At 63.3% G+C, this 27,374-nt stretch overlaps 1 protein-coding gene across 1 annotated transcript; it reads left to right on the forward strand.

The window, feature by feature from the left end:
* The first annotated feature begins 10,795 nt into the window (after window positions 1–10,795).
* CREB3 (cAMP responsive element binding protein 3) lies at window positions 10,796–26,689 on the forward strand. The gene is made up of 10 exons (XM_050943620.1): window positions 10,796–10,871; window positions 19,063–19,200; window positions 19,307–19,604; window positions 19,808–19,917; window positions 20,101–20,193; window positions 21,309–21,415; window positions 22,074–22,142; window positions 22,373–22,457; window positions 22,602–22,686; window positions 22,993–26,689. The coding sequence occupies exons 2-10, from the start codon at window positions 19,063–19,065 to the stop codon at window positions 23,394–23,396; spliced, it is 1,389 nt and encodes a 462-aa protein (XP_050799577.1). The 5' UTR covers window positions 10,796–10,871; the 3' UTR covers window positions 23,397–26,689.
* Window positions 26,690–27,374: the final 685 nt, after the last annotated feature.

Genomic DNA, 27,374 nt, shown 5'->3' on the forward strand with positions numbered 1-27,374 from the left:
CCCACCTAGCCCAGCCTGCCCGTGCCTCACCCAGCCTGCCCAGCCCACCCTGCCCCACCTCTCCTAGCCCCACCCAGCCCACTCTGCACAGCCTGCCCCCACCCAGCTCACCCCACCCCACCTAGCCCAGCCTGCTCCTGCCCAGCCCACCCTGCCCCACCTCTCCTAGCCCCACCCAGCCCACTCTGCACAGCGTGTCCCCACCCTGCCCCACCTCGCCCCACCCCACCTAGCCCAGCCTGCTCCTGCCCAGCCCACCCTGCCCCACCTCTCCTAGCCCCACCCAGCCCACTCTGCACAGCCTGCCCCCACCCCGCCCCACCCAGCTCACCCCATCCCACCCTAGCCCAGCCCACCCTGCCTCACCCAGCCTGCCCAGCCCACCCTGCCCCACCTCTCCTAGCCCCACCCAGCCCACTCTGCACAGCGTGTCCCCGCCCTGCCCCACCTCGCCCCACCCCACCTAGCCCAGCCTGCTCCTGCCCAGCCCACCCTGCCCCACCTCTCCTAGCCCCACCCAGCCCACTCTGCACAGCGTGTCCCCGCCCTGCCCCACCTCGCCCCACCCCACCGAGTCCAGCCTGCTCCTGCCCAGCCCACCCTGCCCCACCTCTCCTAGCCCCACCCAGCCCACTCTGCACAGCCTGCCCCCACCCCGCCCCACCCAGCTCACCCCATCCCACCCTAGCCCAGCCCACCCTGCCTCACCCAGCCTGCCCAGCCCACCCTGCCCCACCTCTCCTAGCCCCACCCAGTCCACTCTGCACAGCGTGTCCCCGCCCTGCCCCACCTCGCCCCACCCCACCTAGCCCAGCCTGCTCCTGCCCAGCCCACCCTGCCCCACCTCTCCTAGCCCCACCCAGCCCACTCTGCACAGCCTGCCCCCACCCAGCTCACCCCACCCCACCTAGCCCAGCCTGCTCCTGCCCAGCCCACCCTGCCCCACCTCTCCTAGCCCCACCCAGCCCACTCTGCACAGCGTGTCCCCGCCCTGCCCCACCTTGCCCCACCCCACCCCACTCAGTCCCTCCCAACCCCTCCCTGCCCAGCACAGCCTGCCCCCACCCCGCCCCAACCAGCTCACCCCACCCCACCCTACCCCACCTAGCCCAGCCCACCCTGCCTCACCCAGCCTGCCCAGCCCACCCTGCCCCACCTCTCCTAGCCCCACCCAGTCCACTCTGCACAGCGTGTCCCCGCCCTGCCCCACCTCGCCCCACCCCACCTAGCCCAGCCTGCTCCTGCCCAGCCCACCCTGCCCCACCTCTCCTAGCCCCACCCAGCCCACTCTGCACAGCCTGCCCCCACCCCGCCCCACCCAGCTCACCCCATCCCACCCTACCCCACCTAGCCCAGCCTGCCCGTGCCTCACCCAGCCTGCCCAGCCCACCCTGCCCCACCTCTCCTAGCCCCACCCAGCCCACTCTGCACAGCCTGCCCCCGCCCTGCCCCACCTCGCCCAGCCTGCCCCTGGCTCACCCAGCCTGCCCAGCCCACCCTGCCCCACCTCTCCTAGCCCCACCCAGTCCACTCTGCACAGCGTGTCCCCGCCCTGCCCCACCTCGCCCCACCCCACCTAGCCCAGCCTGCTCCTGCCCAGCCCACCCTGCCCCACCTCTCCTAGCCCCACCCAGCCCACTCTGCACAGCCTGCCCCCACCCCGCCCCACCCAGCTCACTCCATCCCACCCTAGCCCAGCCCACCCTGCCTCACCCAGCCTGCCCAGCCCACCCTGCCCCACCTCTCCTAGCCCCACCAAGCCCACTCTGCACAGCGTGTCCCCGCCCTGCCCCACCTCGCCCCACCCCACCTAGCCCAGCCTGCTCCTGCCCAGCCCACCCTGCCCCACCTCTCCTAGCCCCACCCAGCCCACTCTGCACAGCCTGCCCCCACCCAGCTCACCCCACCCCACCTAGCCCAGCCTGCTCCTGCCCAGCCCACCCTGCCCCACCTCTCCTAGCCCCACCCAGCCCACTCTGCACAGCGTGTCCCCGCCCTGCCCCACCTTGCCCCACCCCACCCCACCCCACTCAGTCCCTCCCAACCCCTCCCTGCCCAGCACAGCCTGCCCCCACCCCGCCCCAACCAGCTCACCCTACCCCACCTAGCCCAGCCCACCCTGCCTCACCCAGCCTGCCCAGCCCACCCTGCCCCACCTCTCCTAGCCCCACCCAGTCCACTCTGCACAGCGTGTCCCCGCCCTGCCCCACCTCGCCCCACCCCACCTAGCCCAGCCTGCTCCTGCCCAGCCCACCCTGCCCCACCTCTCCTAGCCCCACCCAGCCCACTCTGCACAGCCTGCCCCCACCCCGCCCCACCCAGCTCACCCCATCCCACCCTACCCCACCTAGCCCAGCCTGCCCGTGCCTCACCCAGCCTGCCCAGCCCACCCTGCCCCACCTCTCCTAGCCCCACCCAGCCCACTCTGCACAGCCTGCCCCCGCCCTGCCCCACCTCGCCCAGCCTGCCCCTGGCTCACCCAGCCTGCCCAGCCCACCCTGCCCCACCTCTCCTAGCCCCACCCAGTCCACTCTGCACAGCGTGTCCCCGCCCTGCCCCACCTCGCCCCACCCCACCTAGCCCAGCCTGCTCCTGCCCAGCCCACCCTGCCCCACCTCTCCTAGCCCCACCCAGCCCACTCTGCACAGCCTGCCCCCGCCCTGCCCCACCTAGCCCAGCCTGCCCGTGCCTCACCCAGCCTGCCCAGCCCACCCTGCCCCACCTCTCCTAGCCCCACCCAGCCCACTCTGCACACCTGCCCCCGCCCTGCCCCACCTCGCCCCCACCTCACCCAGCTCACCTCACCCATCCCTCCCACCTCACCCAGCCCCGCCGAGCCCACCCTGCACAGGCTGCCCCCACCCCACTTCGCCCCACTCCACCCCACTCAGTCCCTCCCACCCCATCCCTGCCCAGCACAGCCTGCCCCCACCCCACACCACCCTACCCCACCTCGCCCAGCCTGCCCCTGCCTCACCCAGCCTGCCCAGCCCACCCTGCCCCACCTCTCCTAGCCCCACCCAGCCCACTCTGCACAGCCTGCCCCCGCCCTGCCCCACCTTGCCCAGCCTGCCCCTGCCTCACCCAGCCTGCCCAGCCCACCCTGCCCCACCTCTCCTAGCCCCACCGAGCCCACTCTGCACAGCCTGCCCCCACCCTGCCCACCCCGCCCAGCTCACTCCCCCACCTCGCCCAGCCCCTCCCACCCCGCCCCCACCCTGCCCGACCCCACCTCACCCAGCTCACCGCACCCATCCCTCCCACCTCGCCCAGCCCCACCGAGCCCACCCTGCACAGGCTGCCCCCACCCCACCTCGTCCCACCCCACCCATCCCTCCCACCTCGCCCAGCCCCGCTGAGCCCACACTGCACAGGCTGCCCCAACCCCACCTCTCCCAGCCCCACCCACCCCACCCCACTCAGTCCCTCCCACCCCATCCCTGCCCTGCACAGCCTGCCCACACCCCGCCCCACCCAGCTCACCCCACCCCATCCTACCCCACCTCACCCAGCCCACCCTGCCCAGCTCACTCCCCCACCTCGCCCAGCCCCTCCCACCCCGCCCCCACCCTGCCTGACCCCACCTCACCCAGCTCACCCCACCCATCCCTCCCACCTCGCCCAGCCCCACCGAGCCCACCCTGCACAGGCTGCCCCGACCCCACCTCGCCCCACCCCACCCCATCCCTGCCCTGCACAGCCTGCCCCCACCCCGCCCCACCCAGCTCACCCCACCCCACCCTACCCCACCTCGCACAGCCTGACTCACCCCGTCCCCGCCCCACCTCACCCAGCCCCACCCAGCTCATCCCACCCTATCCTGCTCCACCCCACCCTGCACAACCTGCCCCCACCAGTTCATACCACCCCACCCTGCCCCACTCCGCCCAGCCTGTCCCTGCACAGCCTGCCCCACCCAGCTCATCCCACCCTGCCCCACCTTGCCCCGCACCATCCCAGCCAGCCCCACTCCGCACAGCCTGCCCCCACCCTACCCCACCCCGCTCCACCCAGCTCACCTCACCCAGCCCCTCCCACCCCACACAGCCTGCCCCTGCCCCACCTCGCCCAGCCCAACCCTGCCCCACCCCACACAGCCTGCCCCCGCTCTGCCCCTCCCACCCCTCCCAGCCCCGGCCTTCTCACCCCACCCAGCCCCTCCCAGCCCCGGCCCTTGCGCCCCACCCAACCCATCCTGCACCACCCAGCATGGCTACTCCCACCCTGTCCTGCCCAGCATAGACTCATAGACTCTAGGACTGGAAGGGACCTTGAGAGGTCATTGAAGTTAGGGAAGTTGTGGAATCTCCATCTCTGGAGATATTTAAGAGTAGGTTAGATAAGTGTCTATTAGGGATGGTCTAGACAGTATTTGGTCCTGCCATGAGGGCAGGGGACTGGACTCGATGACCTCTCGAGGTCCCTTCCAGTCCTAGAGTCTATGAGTCTATGAGTCCAGTCCCCTGCCCACATGGCAGGACCAAATACTGTCTAGACCATCCCTAATAGACATTTATCTAACCTACTCTTAAATATCTCCAAAGATGGAGATTCCACAACCTCCCTAGGCAATCTATTCCAGTGTTTAACTACCCTGACAGTTAGGAACTTTTTCCTAATGTCCAACCTAAATCTCCCTTGCTGCAGTTTAAGCCCATTGCTTCTTGTTCTATCATTGGAGGCTAAGGTGAACAAGTTTTCTCCCTCCTCCTTATGACACCCTTTTAGATACCTGAAAACTGCTATCATGTCCCCTCTCAGTCTTCTCTTTTCCAAACTAAATAAACCCAATTCTTTCAGCCTTCCTTCATAGGTCATGTTCTCAAGACCTTTAATCATTCTTGTTGCTCTTCTCTGGACCCTCTCCAATTTCTCCACATCTTTCTTGAAATGCGGTGCCCACAACTGGACACAATACTCCAATTGAGGCCTAACCAGCGCAGAGTAGAGCGGAAGAATGACTTCTCGTGTCTTGTTTACGTAAGCAGAGTCAGGATAAGCTCTACCCTGACATCTGGTGGAAAGAATTTCAGAGAGTGTATTTGCATAGGCACGCCTACCCCATCTCAGGCTGCCGAGCTGTGAGACTGCTTTGTGACAAATGACTCAACCTCAGTTGGGTGGTACTTGCTAGACAAGGGACATGGGTTCCAAAACCCAGTGAATTGAGAGAGGCTGGGGACAGGTATCTGTGCCTGGTGGTGCAGTCTCCTTGTGGAGCCAGAAGCACCAGTTCCACCCTCTCCACTGTAGAATGTCAGAGTTGATTTTTTTATTCCCTCAAGAATCTAGATACAGGCTACTAAGCTGAACTCACTTTGGGCTAATGGTGCACTAGCACTGGGGCTCCCCTACTAAGAGCTGAGATCACTAAAGAGCTGAAATTACTGAGCTGAGAGCACTGAGTACTGTGCTAACTAGTGGGGGAGCCTGAAGCTACACTGTGCAACATGGCTGGAGCGGATCACGGGACAGCTGGTGGAGCGGAGCGACTGGCAGAGCGGAGTAGCTGTGGGACAGGTGGAGTGGCCCACAGAGCGAGTGGAGCCGAGCAGTTTGTAGGGAGAACTGGAGCAGCTCATGGAGCAGAGCAGCTGGTGGAGCGGAGAAGTTTGTGAGGATGGTTGGAGGAGCAGAGTGGAGCGGCTGGTAAAGCGGAGCAGTTCATGGAGAAGGCGGAAGCAGAACCCACGGAGAGGCAGGGCAGTTGGCCCCGGACCACATAAGGTGCCCCTTTCTACCCAGGCTAGGGGGAGGGAGATCTACAGATAAACTCTCGAACTCTGGGGTGGCATTGACCAGAGACTTTTGGGTTGTTGAACTTTGGGGTGATTGGACTTAAAACCCTAAGGGGAAAAAGGACAGTGCCAAACGTACTTGGAGGTGGGTTTTGTTTATGGTTTGTGTTATAACCCTGTTTGTGGTGTTTCTCCAATGGGATGCCGCATTGATTCCTTCCTTTATTAAAAAGATTTTGCTACACTCAGACTCCGTGCTTGCGAGAGGGGAAGTATTGCCTCCTAGAGGCGCCCAGGGGGGTGTGGTATGCAAGTGTCCCAGCTCACTGGGTGCAGGCTCGAGCCGGTTATGCATAGTGTTACTGAAATGGAACCCCTGGATATTGAACCCAGCCCTTGTTGCTGCCAACTCAGAGGGGCAGAAGGGTTAACATTTACAACACACCTGTTAATGCATCCCAGAATCACGTTTGCTTTTTTTTGCAACAGTATCACACTGTTGACTCATATTTAGCTTGTGGTCCACTATGACCCCTAGATCTCTTTCTGCCGTACTCCTTCCTAGACAGTCTCTTCCCATTCTGTATGTGTGAAACTGATTGTTCCTTCCTAAGTGGAGCACTTTGCATTTGTCTTTATTGAACTTCATCCGGTTTACCTCAGACCATTTCTCCAATTTGTCCAGATCATTTTGAATTTTGACCCTGTCCTCCAAAGCAGTTGCAATCCCTCCCAGTTTGGTATCGTCTGCAAACTTAATAAGCGTACTTTCTATGCCAACATCTAAGTCGCTGATGAAGATATTGAACAGAGACGTTCCCAAAACAGACCCCTGCAGAACCCCACCTGTTATACCTTTCCAGCAGGATTGGGAGCCAGGGAACCAGTTCCTGCCCCACTTTGTCCTGCCCCTCCCTCTCAGCACGGCCAGCCCCTGCCCTGCTTTAGACTCATAGACTTTAAGGTCAGAAGGGACCATAATGATCATCTAGTCTAACCTCCTGCACATCGCAGGCCACAGAACCTCACCCACCCACTCCTGAAATAGACCCCTAACCTCTGGCTGAGATACTGAAGTCCTCAATTCATGGTTTAAAGACGTCAAGTTACTGAGAATTTACCATATTCTCTAGTTCAAACCAGCAAGTGACCCATGCCCCACGCTGCAGAGGAAAGTGAAAAATCTGCCAGTCTGACTTGGGGGAAAATTCCTTCCTGACCACAAATATGATCAGTTAGACCCCGAGCCTATGGGCAAGGTACCTGGGAAAGAATTCTCTGTAGTAACGGAGAGCCCTACCTATCTAGTGCCTTGTCCTGTCCCATCCCACCCAGCACAGCCAGCCTCTGCCACGCTTCATCCTGCCCATCCCAGGCAGCCTCTACCCTGCCCCACACAGCATGGCCAGCCCCTGCCCCGCCTTGTCCTGCTCCACCCAGTAAGGCCAGCCCCTGACTTCTGGTAGGAGAAGCAGAAAAAAATACACTATTTATGTATAGCAGTGGCTATTAGAGAAGGGAAGTAGAGGGAAGTAAGATCTACAGCTGCACCAGAGAGCGAGTATCAAGGGGAAAGACTGAAAGAAAATATGATTGGTAAAAAAGGGAAGTGATCAAAAAGCTATGATAGAGGAAAGCAGATCCTGAGAACAGTAAGCGAGAAGCCCCCCCATGTACTTGAAGGGAGAGAACGACTGTTTGTACGTCTGCTGACGGAACACAGTTCCAAGGTGACTAATGGACAAACCCCCGCTTGTGATACACTCGGTGCAGCGAGGTACAGCCCAGGAACAGCGAATCAAAGGATCACTTCCAGCGGGAGAGAAGCAAAGAACAGGATAAGAGTGGATCTGGACTTACCAACAAGAAGACAAGCTGATTCTTCGCTGAAGTGACCTAATATATCTCTTTTGTTCTTGTTAATAACAATGCATGTGGTGCTAATGGCACGCTCCCAAAGCTTAGTGAGTTGGTAACCTCTAGTTTATTAGTATCCGTGGTGAGTCCTTGGTAATGTTCTGTATTATTTATGCTCTTGGGCTTCTCCCTTACAAAGATCTAAACATTTAAAATGACCCCTTTTGACTTGGCTCCCCTCTGCCTCTGCTCACAGCTAGCCGAGCCTCGCCAGGTCACCACACCATCACTGTGCCAGCCTGCCCAGCCAGCTCCCATCACTCCCCATGGGCTGCCCCACAATGTTCCAGCCCAGCCCAAGAGTTCCCAGCCATCCCACACTTGCTGGGCTCAGCCCCAGGCCCTATCCCCACCCTGCCTGGGCCGGCTTCTCATCACCCTGTCTCCCCTCCAAGCAGTCAACACTGACTGCACAGTGCAGCTGCCCATAGAGCTTCACTAGTGGGCCTGCAACCTGCTCCCCCTTGTTCTTCCTATATGAGCAGGGTGAATGGCAGTGCCTGATCCCCCTTGTCCCCATGAGACCAGCAGGGTGAACAGCAGTTCCTGATCCCCCTTGTCCCCATGAAACCAGCAGGGTGAAGAGCAGTGCCTAATCCCCCTTGTTCTTCCGATATGAGCAGAGTGAATGGCAGTGCCTGATCCCCCTTGTCCCCATGAGACCAGCAGGGTGAAGAGCAGTTCCTGATCCCCCTTGTCCTTCCGATATGAGCAGGGTGAATGGCAGTGCCTGATCCCCCTTGTCCCCATGAGACCAGCAGGGTGAAGAGCAGTGCCTGATCCCCCTTGTTCTTCCTATATGAGCAGGGTGAACAGCAGTGCCTGATCCCCCTTGTTCTTCCTATATGAGCAGGGTGAATGGCAGTGCCTGATCCCCCTTGTCCCCATGAGACCAGCAGGGTGAACAGCAGTGTCTGATCCCCCTTGTCCCCATGAAACCAGCAGGGTGAAGAGCAGTGCCTAATCCCCCTTGTTCTTCCTATATGAGCAGGGTGAATGGCAGTGCCTGATCCCCCTTGTCCCCATGAGACCAGCAGGGTGAACAGCAGTGCCTGATCCCCCTTGTCCCCATGAAACCAGCAGGGTGAAGAGCAGTGCCTAATCCCCCTTGTTCTTCCGATATGAGCAGAGTGAATGGCAGTGCGTGATCCCCCTTGTCCCCATGAGACCAGCAGGGTGAAGAGCAGTTCCTGATCCCCCTTGTCCTTCCGATATGAGCAGGGTGAATGGCAGTGCCTGATCCCCCTTGTCCCCATGAAACCAGCAGGGTGAACAGCAGTGCCTAATCCCCCTTGTTCTTCCTATATGAGCAGGGTGAATGGCAGTGCCTGATCCCCATTGTCCCCATGAGACCAGCAGGGTGAACAGCAGTGCCTGATCCCCCTTGTTCTTCCTATATGAGCAGGGTGAATGGCAGTGCCTGATCCCCCTTGTTCTTCCGATATGAGCAGTGTGAATGGCAGTGCCTGATCCCCTTTCTCCCTGTGAAAGGAGCAGGGTGAACAGCAGTGCCCGATCCCCCTTGTCCCCGTGCTATGAGCTAGGTGTATGATAGTGCCCAATCTCCCTCCTCTTTCCTTCATTGTTCTGCATCTTGCTATTGTGTCCCTTCATCATGTCAGAGATTCACAGAGTGCAAGTCCAGAAGGACCATTGTGATCCCCTAGTCTGACCCCTGTACAGCATGGGCCCTAGGACTAGTCTGACCCCCTGTATAGCACAGCCCTGGGAACTGCCCCAGAGTAATTCTTGGAGCAGAGCCCATCTTGGTTTGAAGCTGTCTGTGATGGAGAATCCCCCGTGGCCCTTGGTAAATTGTCCTACAGTTAATTCCCCTCACTGTCAAGCATTTACACCTTACTTCCCTTCCATGGGTAACGATGCCAATCGATGCTACTTCATGGGCCCTGGGTCCCTCTGTCACCACTGCCCAGCCCAGAGGGGCTAGGGGCTCTGCAGTGCTGGGGGACGTCTGTGACAATATGGATTCCTCCTGCTCCCTCTGCCTCGGCAACTCTGACCCTGCTGGGAAGACTGGGGTGGGGATTGAGCCCTCTTGCCCAAGCATCACAGCCTGTGTCGCGCCCCTGACTGATGGGCCAAGCCCCTCTACCACCCCCATCACACACACTGCTTGGCCCTGCCCCCTCCTGCACCTCTGTCACTCACACTCCTTGGCCCCTCCCCCACCACTGCACCCATCGCTCACACCCCTCGGTCACGCCTCCTCCTGCACCTCTGGCACTCTCCCCCCTCAGCCCCGCCCCTCCTGCACCTCTGGCACTCTCCCCCCTCAGCCCCGCCCCCTCCGGCACCTCTGGCACTCACACCCCTCGGCCCCTCCCCCACCCCAGCATCTCTCTCACACATCCCCCTCAGCCCCGCCCCTCCTGCACCTCTGTCACTCACTCCCTCAGCCCCGCCCCCCCTGCACCTCTGTCACTCACCCCCTCAGCCCCGCCCCCTCCGGCACCTCTGTCACTCACCCCCTCAGCCCCGCCCCTCCTGCACCTCTGTCACTCACCCCCTCAGCCCCGCCCCCTCCTGCACCTCTGGCACTCTCCCCCCTCAGCCCCGCCCCCTCCGGCACCTCTGGCACTCACACCCCTCGGCCCCTCCCCCACCCCAGCATCTCTCTCACACATCCCCCTCAGCCCCGCCCCCTCCTGCACCTCTGTCACTCACCCCCTCAGCCCCGCCCCCTCCGGCACCTCTGTCACTCACCCCCTCAGCCCCGCCCCTCCTGCACCTCTGTCACTCACCCCCTCAGCCCCGCCCCCTCCTGCACCTCTGGCACTCTCCCCCCTCAGCCCCGCCCCCTCCGGCACCTCTGGCACTCACACCCCTCGGCCCCGCCCCTCCTGCACCTCTGTCACTCACCCCCTCAGCCCCGCCCCTCCTGCACCTCTGTCACTCACCCCCTCAGCCCCGCCCCTCCTGCACCTCTGTCACTCACACCCCTCGGCCCCTCCCCCACCCCAGCATCTCTCTCACACATCCCCCTCGGCCCCGCCCCCTCCAGCGAACCCGTCACTCACGAGCGGACTGGGGGCGGCTCTTCGGTGCTGCCTGGGTGACATAATTTCCGGCCAATGGGGGCCCGAGCGAGCCCCAACTGACCAATGAGCGGGCTCGCGGCGCTGGGCGTTGTGGGCTCGGTGACGTCATTCTCGATGTGTTGGAAGCGGATCCGCGCAGCGGAAGGTGTCGAGTGAGGTACGAGGGGACCGTGCGGGGGGGGGGGGTGCGACTGCAGCCCCCCCGCGGGGAGAGAACCCAGGAGTCCTGGCTCCCAGTTCCCCCCCCCCCGCCGGGAGAGAACCCAGGAGTCCTGGCTCCCAGCCCCTCCCGCCGGGAGAGAACCCAGGAGTCCTGGCTCCCAGCCCCTCCCGCCGGGAGAGAACCCAGGAGTCCTAGCTCCCAGCCCCCCCCCCCTCCCGCCGGGAGAGAACCCAGGAGTCCTGGCAACCAGCTCCCCCCCCCCCCCCCCGCCGGGAGAGAACCCAGGAGTCCTGGCTCCGAGCCCCCCCGCGGGAGAACCCAGGAGTCCTGGCTCGCAGCCCCCCCACCCCCCTCCCGCCGGGAGAGAACCCAGGAGTCCTGGCTCCCAGCCCCCCCGCGGGAGAACCCAGGAGTCCTAGCTCGAAGCCCCCTCCCCCCCGCCGGGAGAGAACCCAGGAGTCCTGGCTCGCAGTCCCCCCCCGCCGGGAGAGAACCCAGGAGTCCTGGCTTGCAGCCCCGCCGCGGGGGAACCCCGGAGTCCTAGCTCGCAGCCCCCTCCCCGCCGGGAGAGAACCCCGGAGTCCTGGCTCTCAGCCCCTCCTCCTCCCCCGCCGTGAGAGAACCCAGGAGTCCTGGTTCCCAGCCCCTCCTCCTCCCCCGCCGGGAGAGAACCCAGGAGTCCTGGTTCCCAGCCCCTCCTCCTCCCCCGCCGGGAGAGAACCCAGGAGTCCTGGCTCCCAGCCCCTCCTCCTCCCCCGCCGGGAGAGAACCCAGGAGTCCTGGCTCCCAGCCCCTCCCGCCGGGAGAGAACCCAGGAGTCCTGGCTCCCAGCCCCTCCCGCCGGGAGAGAACCCAGGAGTCCTGGCTCCCAGCCCCTCCCGCCGGGAGAGAACCCAGGAGTCCTGGCTCCCAGCCCCTCCCGCCGGGAGAGAACCCAGGAGTCCTGGCTCCCAGCCCCTCCCGCCGGGAGAGAACCCAGGAGTCCTGGCTCCCAGCCCCTCCCGCCGGGAGAGAACCCAGGAGTCCTGGTTCGCAGCCCCTCCGTCCCCCTCCCGCCAGGAGAGAACCCAGGAGTCCTGGCTCCGAGCCCCCCCACGGGAGAACCCAGGAGTCCTGGCTCCCAGCCCCCCCCACTCCCGCCAGGAGAGAACCCAGGAGCCCTGGCTCCCAGCCCCCCCGCGGGAGAACCCAGGAGTCCTGGCTCCCAGCCCCCTCCCCTCCCGCCGGGAGAGAACCCAGGAGTCCTGGCTCCCAGCCCCCCCCACTCCCGCCGGGAGAGAACCCAGGAGACCTGGCTCCCAGCCCCTTCCCCCCCTCACGCCAAGAGAGAACCCAGGAATCCTGGCTCCCAGCCCCACCCCCCCGCCGGGAGAGAACCCAGGAGTCCTAGCTCCGAGCCCCCCTGCGGGAGAACCCAGGAGTCCTAGCTCGCAGCCCCCTCCCCGCCGGGAGAGAACCCAGGAGTCCTGGCTCCCAGCCCACCTCCTCCCCCGCTGGGAGAGAACCCAGGAGTCCTGGCTCCCAGCCCACCTCCTCCCCCGCCGGGAGAGAACCCAGGAGTCCTGGCTCCCAGCCCCCCCGTCCTCCCCCGCCGGGAGAGAACCCCGGAGTCCTGGCTCCCAGCCCCCCGTCCTCCCCCGCCGGGAAAGAACCCAGGAGTCCTGGCTTGCAGCCCCCCCACGGGGGAACCCAGGAGTCCTAGCTCGCAGCCCCCCCCCCCCGCCGGGAGAGAACCCAGGAGTACTGGCTCGCAGCCCCCCCAGCCCCCTCCCGCCGGGAGAGAACCCAGGAGTCCTGGCTCCCAGCCCACCCACGGGAGAACCCAGGAGTCCTAGCTCGCAGCCCCCGCCCCGCCGGGAGAGAACCCAGGAGTCCTGGCTCCCAGCCCACCTCCTCCCCCGCCGGGAGAGAACCCAGGAGTCCTGGCTCCCAGCCCACCTCCTCCCCCGCCGGGAGAGAACCCAGGAGTCCTGGCTCCCAGCCCACCTACTCCCCCGCCGGGAGAGAACCCAGGAGTCCTGGCTCCCAGTCCACCTCCTCCCCCGCCGGGAGAGAACCCAGGAGTCCTGGCTCCCAGCCCCCCGTCCTCCCCCGCCGGGAGAGAACCCCGGAGTCCTGGCTCCCAGCCCCCCGTCCTCCCCCGCCGGGAGAGAACCCCGGAGTCCTGGCTCCCAGCCCCCCGTCCTCCCCCGCCGGGAGAGAACCCCGGAGTCCTGGCTCCCAGCCCCCCGTCCTCCCCCGCCGGGAGAGAACCCAGGAGTCCTGGCTCCCAGCCCCCCGTCCTCCCCCGCCGGGAGAGAACCCAGGAGTCCTGGCTCCCAGCCCCCCCCTCCTGCCGGGAGAGAACCCAGGAGTCCTGGCTCCCAGCCCCTCCCGCCGGGAGAGAACCCAGGAGTCCTGGCTCCCAGCCCCTCCCGCCGGGAGAGAACCCAGGAGTCCTGGTTCGCAGCCCCTCCGTCCCCCTCCCGCCAGGAGAGAACCCAGGAGTCCTGGCTCCGAGCCCCCCCGCGGGAGAACCCAGGAGTCCTGGCTCCCAGCCCCCCCCACTCCCGCCGGGAGAGAACCCAGGAGCCCTGGCTCCCAGCCCCCCCGCGGGAGAACCCAGGAGTCCTGGCTCCCAGCCCCCTCCCCTCCCGCCGGGAGAGAACCCAGGAGACCTGGCTCCCAGCCCCTTCCCCCCCTCACGCCAAGAGAGAACCCAGGAATCCTGGCTCCCAGCCCCACCCCCCCGCCGGGAGAGAACCCAGGAGTCCTGGCTCCGAGCCCCCCTGCGGGAGAACCCAGGAGTCCTAGCTCGCAGCCCCCTCCCCGCTGGGAGAGAACCCAGGAGTCCTGGCTCCCAGCCCACCTCCTCCCCCGCCGGGAGAGAACCCAGGAGTCCTGGCTCCCAGCCCACCTCCTCCCCCGCCGGGAGAGAACCCAGGAGTCCTGGCTCCCAGCCCCCCCGTCCTCCCCCGCCGGGAGAGAACCCCGGAGTCCTGGCTCCCAGCCCCCCGTCCTCCCCCGCCGGGAGAGAACCCAGGAGTCCTGGCTCCCAGCCCCCCCCTCCTGCCGGGAGAGAACCCAGGAGTCCTGGCTCCCAGCCCCTCCCGCCGGGAGAGAACCCAGGAGTCCTGGCTCCCAGCCCCTCCCGCCGGGAGAGAACCCAGGAGTCCTGGCTCGCAGCCCCTCCGTCCCCCTCCCGCCGGGAGAGAACCCAGGAGTCCTGGCTCCGAGCCCCCCCACGGGAGAACCCAGGAGTCCTGGCTCCCAGCCCCCCCCACTCCCGCCGGGAGAGAACCCAGGAGCCCTGGCTCCCAGCCCCCCCGCGGGAGAACCCAGGAATCCTGGCTCCCAGCCCCACCCCCCCGCCGGGAGAGAACCCAGGAGTCCTGGCTCCGAGCCCCCCTGCGGGAGAACCCAGGAGTCCTAGCTTGCAGCCCCCCCCCCCCGCCGGGAGAGAACCCAGGAGTCCTGGCTCGCAGCCCCCCCACCCCCCTCCCACCGGGAGAGAACCCAGGAGTCCTGGCTCCCAGCCCCCCCGCGGGAGAACCCAGGAGTCCTAGCTCGCAGCCCCCCCCCACCGCCGGGAGAGAAACCAGGAGTCCTGGCTCGCAGTCCCCCCCCGCCGGGAGAGAACCCAGGAGTCCTGGCTTGCAGCCCCTCCCACCGGGAGAGAACCCAGGAGTCGTGGATCGCAGCTCTCCCCCCCCCCCCGCCGGGAAAGAACCCAGGAGTCCTGGCTTGCAGCCCCCCCGCGGGGGAACCCAGGAGTCCTAGCTCGCAGCCCCCCCCCCCGCCGGGAGAGAACCCAGGAGTACTGACTCGCAGCCCCCCCAGCCCCCTCCCGCCGGGAGAGAACCCAGGAGTCCTGGCTCCCAGCCCCCCCGCGGGAGAACCCAGGAGTCCTGGCTCCCAGCCCCCCCCCCCCCCCCGCCGGGAGAGAACCCAGGAGTCCTGGCTCCCAGCCCCCCGTCCTCCCCCGCCGGGAGAGAACCCAGGAGTCCTGGCTCCCAGCCCCCCCTCCTCCCCCGCCGGGAGAGAACCCAGGAGTCCTGGTTCCCAGCCCCCCCTCCTCCCCCACCGGGAGAGAACCCAGGAGTCCTGGCTCCCAGCCCCCCGTCCTCCCCCGCCAGGAGAGAACCCAGAAGTCCTGGCTCCCAGCCCCCCGTCCTCCCCTGCCGGGAGAGAACCCAGGAGTCCTGGCTCCCAGCCCCCCCCCTCCCGCCGGGAGAGAACCCAGGAGTCCTGGCTCCCAGCCCCTCCCGCCGGGAGAGTACCCAGGAGTCCTGACTCCGAGCCCCCCCGCGGGAGCACCCAGGAGTCCTGGCTCGCAGCCCCCCCCCCTGCTGCCGGGAAAGAACCCAGGAGTCCTGGCTCCCAGCCGTCCCCCCCTCCCGCCGGGAGAGAACCCAGGAGTCCTGGCTCCCAGCCCCCCCCCGCTCCTGCCGGGAGAGAACCCAGGAGTCCTGGCTCCCAGCCCCTCCCGCCGGGAGAGAACCCAGGAGTCCTGGCTCCCAGCCCCCCCGCCCGCCCGCCGGGAGAGAACCCAGGATAACTGGCTCCCCGCCCCCCCCTCCCGCCAGGAGAGAACCCAGGAGTCCTGGCTCCCAGCCCCCCCCCCCCGCCTGCCGGGAGAGAACCCAGGAGTCCTGGTTCCCAGCCCCCACCTCCGCCCCCGCCGGGAGAGAACCCAGGAGTCGTGGCTCGCAGCCCCCGCCCCCCCCCCCGCCCCGCAGGGAGAGAACCCAGGAGTCCTGGCTCGCAGCCCCCCCACGGGAGAACCCAGGAGTCCTAGCTCGCAGCCCCCCCCCCCGCCGGGAGAGAACTCAGGAGTCCTGGCTCGCAGCCCCCCCACCCCCCTCCCGCCGGGAGAGAACCCAGGAGTCCTGGCTCCCAGCCCCCCAGTGGGAGAACCCAGGAGTCCTGGCTCCCAGCCCCCCCTCCTCCCCCGCCGGGAGAGAACCCAGGAGTCCTGGCTCCCAGCCCCCCCTCCTCCCCCGCCGGGAGAGAACCCAGGAGTCCTGGCTCCCAGCCCCCCCGCGGGACAGTCCAGGAGTCCTGGCTCCCAGCCCCCCCGTCCCCCTCCCGCCGGGAGAGAACCCAGGAGTCCTGGCTCCCAGCCCCCCCGTCCCCCTCCCACCGGGAGAGAACCCAGGAGTCCTGGCTCCCAGCCCCCCCGCCCCCCTCCCGCCGGGAGAGAACCCAGGAGTCCTGGCTCCCAGCTCCCCCGCCCCCCTCCCGCCGGGAGAGAACCCAGGAGTCCTGGCTCCCAGCTCCCCCGCCCCCCTCCCGCCGGGAGAGAACCCAGGAGTCCTGGCTCCCAGCCCCTCCCGCCGGGAGAGAACCCAGGAGTCCTGGCTCCCAGCCCCTCCCGCCGGGAGAGAACCCAGGAGTCCTGGCTCCCAGCCCCTCCCGCCGGGAGAGAACCCAGGAGTCCTGGCTCCCAGCCCCTCCCGCCGGGAGAGAACCCAGGAGTCCTGGCTCCCAGCCCCTCCCGCCGGGAGAGAACCCAGGAGTCCTGGCTCCCAGCCCCTCCTGCCGGGAGAGAACCCAGGAGTCCTGGCTCCCAGCCCCTCCTGCCGGGAGAGAACCCAGGAGTCCTGGCTCCCAGCCCCCCCCCGCGGGAGAACCCAGGAGTCCTGGCTCGCAGCCCCCCCCCCGCTGCCGGGAGAGAACCCAGGAGCCCTGGCTCCCAGCCCCCCCGCGGGAGAACCCAGGAGTCCTGGCTCCCAGCCCCCTCCCCTCCCGCTGGGAGAGAACCCAGGAGTCCTGGCTCGCAGCCCCCCCCCTCCCGCCGGGAGAGAACCCAGGAGTCCTGGCTCGCAGCCCCCCCCCCTCCCGCCGGGAGAGAACCCAGGAGTCCTGGCTCCCAGCCCCTCCTGCCGGGAGAGAACCCAGGAGTCCTGGCTTCGAGCCCCCCCGCGGGAGAACCCAGGAGTCCTGGCTCGCAGCCCCCCCCCCCCCCCGCTGCCGGTAGAGAACCCAGGAGCCCTGGCTCCCAGCCCCCCCGCGGGAGAACCCAGGAGTCCTGGCTCCCAGGCCCCCCCCACTCGCACCGGGAGAGAACCCAGGAGTCCTGGCTCCCAGCCCCCTCCCCCCCTCGTGCCAGGAAAGAACCCAGGAATTCTGGCTCCCAGCCCCACCCCCCCGCCGGGAGAGGACCCAGGAGTCCTGGCTCCCAGCCCCCCCCCCCCCAACCACTAGCCCCCAGACCAGGATACAACTAGGGCTTTGGAGCGGGGCTGGAGCGTGGAGCTGCAGGTTTTTGGCTGGAGCAGAGCCGGAGCACAGCTCTAAAACCCTGGAACCAGGAATCCTGGCTCCCAGCCCCACCGCCTGCTCTAACCACTAGCACCCTAGCTGTGGAGAAAACCAAGGAGTCCTGGCTCCCTCCCACTCCTCTCTAACCACTAGCCCCCGGACCAGGATAGACCAGGGCTTTGGAGTGGAGCTGCAGGTTTTTGCTTGTTGCGGAGCTGGAGCACAGCTCCAAAGCCCTGGAACCCAGGAGTCCTCGTTCCCAGCCCCCCTGCTCTAGACAGGGGGCCCCACCCAGAGTCGGTAGAGAGCCCAGGAGTCCTGGTTCCCACCCACCCTAGCTCAGCCACTTGCCCCCCCCTTCCTTCCCAGATCTGGGAGAGCACCCAGGAGTCCTGGCTCCCGGCTCCCAACTCCTGTGGCTCTAACCACTAGATGTCATTCCCCACCCAGAGCTGGGGAAAGAACCCAGAAGTCCTGTCCCCCAGGTCCCTCCCCTCTCCTGCTCTAAAGCGGCTTAGCTGATGTCACAGGATTTTGGCATGTCCCTGCGCTGTCATTGCAAGGTGGCATGGCATGGCATGGCGAGGCAAAGAAACTTAAACCAGAGTGAGGCTGAATCTGTTTCTAGCTGCCAGGGCCTGGCTGTGTATGTTGCAGCCTAGAGGGGTGGGATCACACTGTGCAGTGCAGGGTGTGGCTGTCTGTTTAGGGCTCAGAATTGCAGAGGGAGGTGGCACACATGGTGCAGGTGACCAAGGATCTGTCTAGGCCATTCCATGGCCGGGGGGGATCACTGGGGCAGTGGCTCATTGCCATGGAATTGGCCACTGGATGTCCACAGAGAACTAGTCCGATTTGCCATTCCTGCACATGGGCTGCTTGTCCACAGCTCTGCAGAGCTCAAACCTGGCTCGGAGAGGGGTGTGTTTTGGGGCTGCATGATTGACCCCTTGAGAGCCCCGACATAGGGACCCAAGGCAGTAAGGCGATGGGGGGTCTAGCCCTGCCTTCTGCAGCTGTGCCTTCTGACTCAGCAAGGCACAGCTGGCTCCCAGCCTAACTGTTCCTCAGACAGGCTTGCAGGGGCGGAGAGCGGCAGCCACGTGACCCCCATTCAGTGTTGTCTGATGTGCCCAATAGCTGATGTCTTGGCTGCTGGGTTTGCACACGCGTGTGCTGAGCAACTTTTATGACCCTTCCTTCCAAATCACCTGCTGTAGCCCGCAGTGGCCCAGCTCCTCCCTTGGCTGCCTGCCTGCGGACCTGTTCAGTGCGTGATTCCCAGCCAGATGTTCCCTGTACTCGCCAGAACAATGGGGTCCCTGCATCCCCCTTCCTCTCACCGCCTTGCTTCCTGCTCCTTTGAGGGAGCGGACGGACTGATCCACCAGGGTTGCCCCATGGACCAACTTCCTGTTTCCGAGCAGCTGCTGCGGTGCTGAGACTCATGCTCCTGGGATCTGCCCTCCTGCTTGGTCACAAGGTGATGCACCTGATCTGAGGCCTCCAAGGAGTGCCGGCTTAGCTGGCATCAGGCCAGGGTGCAGAGACTCTTCTGGCTCTGGAGAGCTGCAGGAGCCAGTCTCGTATCGGGGCTGGTGAGGAGATTCCCCTGGGCCCTGCCCAGCCAGCTGTGCCTTGTTGCAGCACACTCATACTGTGAGGTGTCTTGCCCACATCACCCGCTTTCATTGCCCTGCTTGTGGGCTGCTGGGCCCAGGCGGTGCCTGGGCAGGTAGAGGTGCGCCAGGAGCCTTGCTGCAGGAGTCTCTGGGGTCTGGCTTTGCATGTGTTGTACCTTTACCTGTAGAGATCCTGGCAGTTACACCCATAGCGATGTGAGTGCCCAGGCAGAGGGGCAGGAGGGAGGTCCTGTCCCTCTCCTGGATGCGAGGGTGGGTCTCTCCCACAGCCCCTGGGTGGCTCTGTCTGTCTTACTCAGATGTCGTGCCCAGAAGAGGTGGTTGCCTTGGCAGATGAGGAGCTGCTCAGCTTCCTCCTGGCAGATGATGCTCCCTGTGCAGAGTTCTCAGAGGACGAAGCCAACCTGCTGGGAGACTGGGGTCTGCTGGAGCCCGAGGTGAGACTGCTGTCTGGCGCAGAGCATAGAGAAGTGAACTGGGCTGGGCCGTGGGAGGGGGCTTTCAGGCTTCCATCCTCTGCTTAGCAGCAACTCTTCTCTGCAGCTCCTGAATGACAAGGAGGTGGAGGACTTTCTCAGCTCCCTGCTGAGCCCCTTTGTGGAGGGGCCGAGTGCCTTGCAGGGTCACTCGCCTCTCGACAGCGATAGCGGCATCTCTGAGGACCAGAATCCCTTCCCCAGCCCCAGCAGCTGGGATGCGTCTCCGGCCAGGGACCTCACCTCCAGCCCTTTGAGCTCTAACATCGTGCAGGTCGAACACAGCTACTCCTTCCATCAGGACAGGGTGGCGCTGGAGAGCGTGAGAGCTGAGACAGCAGAAGGAGACATCTCCATTGACCTGGGTAAGGGGTAGACCTGGGGAATCCCTCTTCTGCAGCTTGAGCCCATGGCTACGAGCCGTGCTGGGCTTGGCAGGGAAGCAGCCCAGCTGTCTGCCGAATGAAGGGAGAAGGCCGGGAGTGGGGAAGAGGGGTCTGGCTGGCCGGCTGGGGCTGCTGGCACGGGGTGTGCAGTGGGTGGCCCCTGACTCTCATTCCTCTCCCAGATATGTGGGGGGACTCGGTAAGTGCAGAGGAGACCCTGGTCGACGAGCAGAGTTCCAGCTTCCCGGTTTCTGTGCCCATGGATGACTTCATGCCTGGGACCCCTATACAGGTACTGAGGCCCGTGCCCCAGGGACAGGCCCCACTGCAAATGCTGGTAGGCCCCTGCCTTCCCTCCTCACTTGCACCGCCACTCCGTGCTCAGGTGCTGACTCCCACCTTGCCCTGGGGGCTTCCCTCACTGGTTCAGGGGAGGGGTTCTCCATGCTCAGCAGTGGGTTGGTTTGTGTTGTAGTTCGATTTCCCGGAACTGATCCTGACAGAAGAGGAGAAACAGCTTCTGGAGAGAGAGGGTGTCTCCTTACCATCCCACCTGCCCCTGACCAAGGTGAGTTCACGGCCCCTCCCCTCACTCACTCCTTCAGAGAGGGCCCAGGCCAGAAACTGATAGGAGCGATGAAGAGGGGGGCCCCATTACCACGGTCGAGGGCCGGTGTCTTGCTGAGAGGCTCAGCCCCCAGCTCCACGAATGGGGATGGTGCTGGATTCCTGCCCTGAACCCTGCTTGCGGGGCTCCATCTTCCATAGTGGCCACTGGCCAGACCCCAGCTAGGTGATCTGCAGCCACTGCCCCTCTATCTGCTAGAAGGAAGAAGGTGTGGGGGAGGTGTGGCCTGCCGCTGCCCCTCCCTGGCATGTTGGCTACTGTGGAGTGATGGGGGTTCTGTGCTGCTGCAGAGAGTTCACCAGAAGCGGGAAGGCAAGTGAAGTGAGTCTTGACAGTCCTCAGCTGTTCACGAGGACCTGAAGAGCAGCCATGGAACTGGCCAGTCTTGTTTGTTTGCTGTGCCTGTCTGCACCCTCCGGATGGCTGTGCTGTATGGGGCCGTGTTCTGCAGGGATGCTGGGTCAGGCCCTCTCCTCCTGCCAAGGAGTTTGGCCTGGTCTCCTTGGGCCAGTGACTCTTTCAGGCCCTGTTTTTGAGACCTCTGGCCGGGCTGGGTTCTGGTCAGCCTGCCTGGTGTGAGCTGGAGGCCAGGCCCAGGTGTGTGTGCCCGGTGTAGGGGCTGTGGGCTGATGGGGGTGGAAGCAGGTGTGGGTGCACATGCAGAGGCTGGAACTGCAGAAGGTGCTGTCAGAGCTGGGGCTCCTCTGCCTTTTGTCTCCCTGCTGTGCTGATAGTGCCCCTTGATTTCCTGACGCACTGGAAGGCAGCAGGTCTCGTAGATAGGCCACAGGTCACCTTGCCCTCTGGGCCAGGGCCTGCAGCTGGGTTCCTAGTGACATCACAGGCAAAGCATGTGAGAAATACCTGGAGTAACCTCTGCCCTCCCCAGGCTCTTCCTGCATCTGGCCCGATGGCAGGTACCCGCCAGCTGCTGCTCCCTGTGCCCTGCTCAGGGCTGGGTTCTGGGCAGGGTTGTCACTATGAGCATAAGGGTGGCTCTCGCCCCGGAGTGTGGAGGCCTGGGCATGGCCTGTAACCTGAGCTGGCTGTTTCAGGCTGAGGAGCGGCTCCTGAAGAGAATCCGTCGAAAGATCCGGAACAAGCAGTCGGCACTGGACAGTCGGCGCAGGAAGAAGGTCTATGTGGATGGCTTGGAGAGCAGGTACCATGGGCACAGCAGCGGGCGTTGCTCCTCCTGTGGGTCTGGGCCAGAGCACTGGGGTAGTGAACCCTCTGGCTCAAGGAGAAGAGCAGGACACCAGGCACTTGCACTCCAAGCGCTGGAGGCAGCTACCGGCTCCCGGGCCCAGAGGAGCAGAAGCCCATAGGCAGGGCCAGTTTGTACCTCGCTCTGTCGGAGCTGCAAAGCTCCGATCAAGGTCTGAGACCCGCCAGTGAATGAGCCCTTCCCACTCCCATGGGAGCCGTGTTCTGCCAGACACTCCTGCCGAGCTGCTGCTGCTCGAGACCCCAGCAGCCTCGGCTCGGGGGCTCCAGGCACTGGGGTGAGCATGCAGAGGAGTGGGACCTGATTTTTACCACTGTCCCAGGGTAACCTCAGTGACCCCATCTGCTTCCCCTGCTTCAAATTGGTGGCAGCGCTTGGCCCTGCCTCCTAGCTGTATCAGAGCAGTTTGGCTGTCCGTGCCCCCAGCTTGTGGCTGTGCTAGGGACAAATGAGATCACACCTGCCCCCAACCCTCAGGACATTTTGCACCTGGCACTGGGCAGGGTCTAGGGACTCCCTCCTGAGCCAGCAGCGCGGTTTCCCATGAGGGTCAGTCTGACTCTTTCCTCTCTCCCCATCGCTGCTTGGGAAGGGTCGTCACCTGCACAGCGCAGAACCATGAGCTGCAGAAGAAGGTGCAGCTGCTGCAGAAGGAGAATATGTGAGTTCCTGACACTCCAGACATGGAAACCCGGGGGCAAGAGGGTGGGAAAGGGGGCACTGTCTCCTTGTGCCCCTCTAGTCGACACTGACATGCCAGGGGAGCCAGGCCTGTTCCCCAGGATCCTGATCCCAGGCTGGAGGGACGCAGGGGTCTGTGCGGGGCTCGGTGGTGGGATGGGAGCCTGGGATCAGGGGCTACACTCACCTGCGTTTCACACTTTGCCCTAGGTCATTGCTTGAGCAGCTACGGAGACTCCAGGCCGTGGTGAGACAGTCCTCGACCAAAACCACCACCGCCAGCACCTGCGTCATGGTGAGTGGCCCCTCAGCCGAGCATTGGCCCCAGCTCATGCCCCCCAGGATCTGTGCTGGCCATGCGGGTGGTGCTGAGGAGCCTCCTTGGCTGGCGGGGCTGGAGTCACGTGCTGGTGCTGATGGTTTGGTTGTCTTTCTCCAGGTCCTGCTTCTGTCCTTCTGCCTCATTCTCTCTCCCAGTCTCTATCCGCTCGGAGCCAGAGTGCAGCAGGAGGGATTCCGAGGAGGTGAGTGACTGGCTGCACGGGGGTGAGCGGGCAGGGCAGGATTGTGCCTGACAGTGAACTCTTCTGGGGTGAATGTTCCAGGTGATGCGCCCCCAGCAGAGATGCGGTTTCCCAGACAAGGGCTCACGCCTTGTTTGCGCAGGGCCTGTTTGCGGGTTGCTCGGCTGTCCTGTTCCATTGCAAGCTGCTGCCAAAGCTGCTCTCCTCTGTCCTGTGCAGACTAGGGCCAGGAGAGCCTGGGGTCAGCTGCTGCCCTGGCGCACGACGCTCTTGGTGACGCCAGGCTGACTCTCCTCTCTCTTGCAGTGCTGTCTCGGCAGATCCGTGAGTACCCGAGTGACACGGCCCAGTTTCAGGCAGCAGCTGCCCAGCAGGCAGAGGGGCCTGAAACACAGAGGGAGCGCACAATGGAGGGACTGGCCCTGGAATCCGAGACGGCCCTGCTGCCGGGCAGCCTCAATCACTCCCGGGACGGGGGAGAGAGCCCACCCAAAGCGGAGCATGGCTCTGCCATCAACAGCAACTCATCCTCCGACCCTCCGCCAGGAGCCAGCTCTGAGCTGGGTCCCCCCCAGCAGCAGCCGGAGCAGCTTCCTGGGAAGGGCCCCCTGCACTCTGTGGAGCCGGCAGCCTGGGGGACTAAGAAGCAGGAGTGGGTGGAGCACACCACCAGTGTCGTGATCCAGCAGCACCGTGCAGATGAGATGTGAGCACCGGGCGCCTCATGCTGCCTGGCTCTGAACATGCGGGGGCCTGGGGCCCTGCCCCAGAGGAAGCCAGGACAGCTCTGACTGATCCTTATCGACACAAATGCTTCTAAATGCCCCTGAGCAAGTTCTGTCTCCCCACCCACCAAACCTGAACTGGGGAGCAGCTGGGCTCGGGGGTAGCAGGAAACGGTTCTAGCTGCAGCATGGAGGTGGGCACAGCACAGGGAGTTGGTGCCCTTCCCTCTCCAGATCAAGCACCTGCATTATTTAGTTCCCTGCAGCTGGACTGAGTGGGAAACCACGTGGACTGGGCTGGGCCTGAGTGCCCTTAGCAAGTCCCACAGCTGCAAGAGATCTGTCCCTTCCAGCAACACAATGACTCCCCATCCTTCAGCTGGACACGCCAAGCCCCTATGCCCCGGGCTGCTGGCTGGATGTGGTTCTGCTAAGGGACAGCTCTAAACTTCTCTCATCGACTTCCCTGCTGCAGAGCCCCAGCTGCTGGTCTTGGCAAGGCTGAGGGCGGCTGCAGGCAGAGGGCCCCTGCCCAGTGCTATGTGCTGCCTTCCTGCTGGCCAAGGGTCTGCTGATCACGATCCTGTGAAGGGGAGGGGTCTGCACTGCTGTAGGGGTGGAGGTGCAGAGAGCCCTGCGGGGTAATCTCTGCAACAGGGCTTGGGGCTCATGGCAGTGGGGAGGGCCAGGTCACCTGGGCCTCCTCCGTACGTTGACCTCTGGCCTGCAGTCCTGGGCAGGGGCCGGTGTAATGCGGCTGAGCCCTGGGATGAGGACTGCCAGCTGAGCCAGCACTAGCTAAGGTCGCCCTCCCACCCGCCCTCTAACTGCTACAGTAATGGCTCTATTATAATAAATGTAAATGAAATGGACCCTCTGCTGGGCTGTCCCCTGGGGGCAGGTGTCCGTATAGCACCACCGCTGCCTCCCAGCCATGCAAGGGGGGCGCCTCACGATGCTCCCAGGCTGAGACTTGACCCCTATTGACCTGGGGCCTGTTCCTGTCCTGCTCCCTCTCCAGGGCAGGGGGTGCTGCGTGTCAGCCTCCTGCAGGCAGCCTTTGCTCTTCCCCCGGGGCCCTTGCTCCCCCCTGTGCGTTTGGAACCTCGCTGTCTGCAGGATCCCAGGAAGCCAGGCGGAGCCTGAGCCCAGCCCCACCTATCTGGAGAGGGGAAGTGGGGCTACCCTGTAGCGCCAGCCTCAAGGAGTTTATGCCACAGAAGGCTCAGGAACAATGATCGCACTGGTGGGGTAAGAGGAACTAGATAAGTCAGGGCCCTTCACTGCACCAGGACCATTCACACTAGAACGAAGGTATAAATGGTGATAGTGAGAGGAACTACTGCAGCAATTGCATACCAGGGTGGTGGTGGATTCCCCATCGCTGGAAGTTCTTCAGCCGCCAGGGGGATGTTTTCCTAAAGGTTCTGTTCAAACCGGGATTGACTCAGGGAAGTCTGGTGGTCAGAGCAGTGCTGCAGCTGCCTGAGTCACCTGCCCTGCCCCCTTTGCCCCTGGGCGGACGACAGCTGCTCCTACTCCCCCTCTGGGTCAGTGCCCCAGTGCCTCAGGAACTGACCTCTCCATTGCCAGCAGGGCTCAGCTTGCTCAGCTGCAGGCTCCCCTTGAATGCGTGTCCCTAAACTGGCTCTGCCCTGGGAACTCTGGTAAGGGGATGGCAGAAGGGGACCCTAAAAGAGCAGATTTCCTTCCTACCCATGGGGTGGGGTTCCTTTTAGGAGCACTCTCCACCCAATGTGCATCACCTAGATAAACCTCCCAAATGCACCACACCACTTCCCTGGCCTGTCCCTGCCCAACAGACGCCCTGGCAGAGGGGTGCTACCTTTCTCCTCTTCAGCTCCTTTCCCCAGGACTTTTCCAAACTGCTGGGCACGGGCTTGGTCAGTTTTTGGCCAGCAGGGAGCCCCGCTTTCGGGAGCTGCCCATGCTCCAGCAGCTGTAGGGCCCTCTCCCTGGCTTTTTGCAACCAGTTTCCTCACTGCCTGGCACATTCCCCTAAGGCATCGCTGCAGCAGGGAGCAGCCTGGCATGCCCTAGCTTTGTCCCTGGGGTGGGGGCTGGGAAAGGCTCCGTACCACTGGAGCCCCTGGCTTCCCTCCCCCCTGCCAAGGTGTCTTGCTTCCTTCTGGTGGGGTGGGTCCACTCCAGCCCATTGGGCTCTGGCCCTGCCTTCCCTAACCGAACACATCATCTAGCCCAGATGTGTCCCTCAAGGGCTAGTGCCTCATGCCTGTGGTGTGGGTTCTGCATTACCTGCCGGGGACCCTGTCCTCCCTGTACACCAACACCAGCCTGAGGCCCCAAGCTGCCCCATGGCCTCGGGGCCACTCATCTCTGGTCAGGGCCTTCCCAAGCAGCCCCTGGCAGAGTCTTGGCTAGGGGATCCTACCTGCACCCACCACTCACACCCAGCGGGCCTGGCTCAGCCCAGGGCACCCAGAGGAGCCCAGCTGGGCAGGAGGCCCCTAAAGGACCTGCCCAGCTAGTGGCGGGCTCAGCTACTGTGACGGTGCTGCCCGTGGGAGCCAGCTGAGGTCACTCAATTAGGGTGAACTGCAAACAAAACGAGGCAGCCAAACCCCAGATGCTGATGGTTATTCCAATACTTAGATTTACCAGCCAGCACAGAACAGCTTCTGTAGTACCTCACTGGTTACTCAGAAGTCCAAACCATGCAGTTCCCTTAAAGTGCCAAGCCTCAGGCCTCTGGCGAGACACGCATCTGATATGATGATGATTCCTGAAAATCATATAAAAGAGAAGGTTCTTCCAATCCCAAGGGATCAGCCACATACCCAGGTCCAGGTATAAAACTTAGATCTTACCCAAAATACACACTTAGAGCCAACTCTTATTGACTAAGCTAAAATTTATTAAAGAGAGAGAGGGTTGATTAAAAGATCAATATACAGACAGACCCAAATTCAATTCTTGATGTTCAGATACATAGCAGAGATGAGTTTGTAGTTGCCAAAAGTTCTTTTGGAAATAGTCCATAGGTTATTAGTCTAATGTCCATATTCAGAGTGATGCCAGCTAGTGACTGGGGCTCTCAATCCTTATGGCTTAAGGTTTCCCCCTCTTGAAATCCAAAGCAGATCTGAGGTGAAGTAGGATCGTATCCCAAGTTTTTATACATTTCTAGCAGCCTTTTGGTCTGAGAAAACAATAGGCTTAACTCCTTCTCCCAAACATCCCGGCAATTGGCACAGGGTAATTTATCCATTAAACAGTTCGACACAGGTTACCACAACCTTCAGAGAGACATATAGACAATAATACTATTTCACTCAAGTTTATCTTCCTAAATGTCAATATTCTTTTTTTGATCTTTGAATCAAAGCCATAGCAATAGACAAGACTTGTTTGCATATATCCCAAGACCTGAGCAAACACCTCTCCTTCTACCTCTACCCATGAAGACTTGGCATTTCAAAGCTCTAGTCATTTACGTATTTTCCTAACCAGTCTCTAAAGCTGGGCCATGGGTCAGCTCAGTCTGTGAGATAATTAACTCTTTCTGGTCCTTTCACCGAGATATTATATTACACTCATCAGAGACGAAAAGTGTTAAAACAGTGCTTTTGATTCTGTTTCTCCCCATTTGTCTGAATTATCCATGACGACCATACTGCATCACATCAAGTCCAAATCATTAGAGGAATGCCTCTGCTTGCACTGCCCAGAGGATGTTTGGATTCTGCTGTCAGCCCAGTTCTGCAGCCTGACAGGAATTAGAACAGAAGTACTTGTGGCACCTTAGAGACTTACAAATTTATTTCAGCATGAGCTTTCGTGAGCTACAGCTCACTTCCTCGGATGCATAGAATGGAACACACAGACAGGAGATATTTATACATACAGAAAACATGAAAAAGGTGGAAGTATGCATACCAACAGGAAAAGTCTAATCAATTGAGATGAGCTATCATCAGCAGG

This window comes from Gopherus flavomarginatus, chromosome 3 (genome assembly GCF_025201925.1).
Source record: "Gopherus flavomarginatus isolate rGopFla2 chromosome 3, rGopFla2.mat.asm, whole genome shotgun sequence".
Lineage (NCBI taxonomy): Eukaryota > Metazoa > Chordata > Testudines > Testudinidae > Gopherus > Gopherus flavomarginatus.

Coding starts and splice junctions, on each gene's coding strand:
- CREB3 (XM_050943620.1), top strand. CDS start 19,063: ATGTCGTGCCCAGAAGAGGTGGTTGCCTTGGCAGATGAGGAGCTGCTC. Junction 19,201..19,306: donor GGGGTCTGCTGGAGCCCGAG/GTGAGACTGCTG, acceptor TCTTCTCTGCAG/CTCCTGAATGACAAGGAGGT. Junction 22,143..22,372: donor CTGCTGCAGAAGGAGAATAT/GTGAGTTCCTGA, acceptor ACTTTGCCCTAG/GTCATTGCTTGAGCAGCTAC.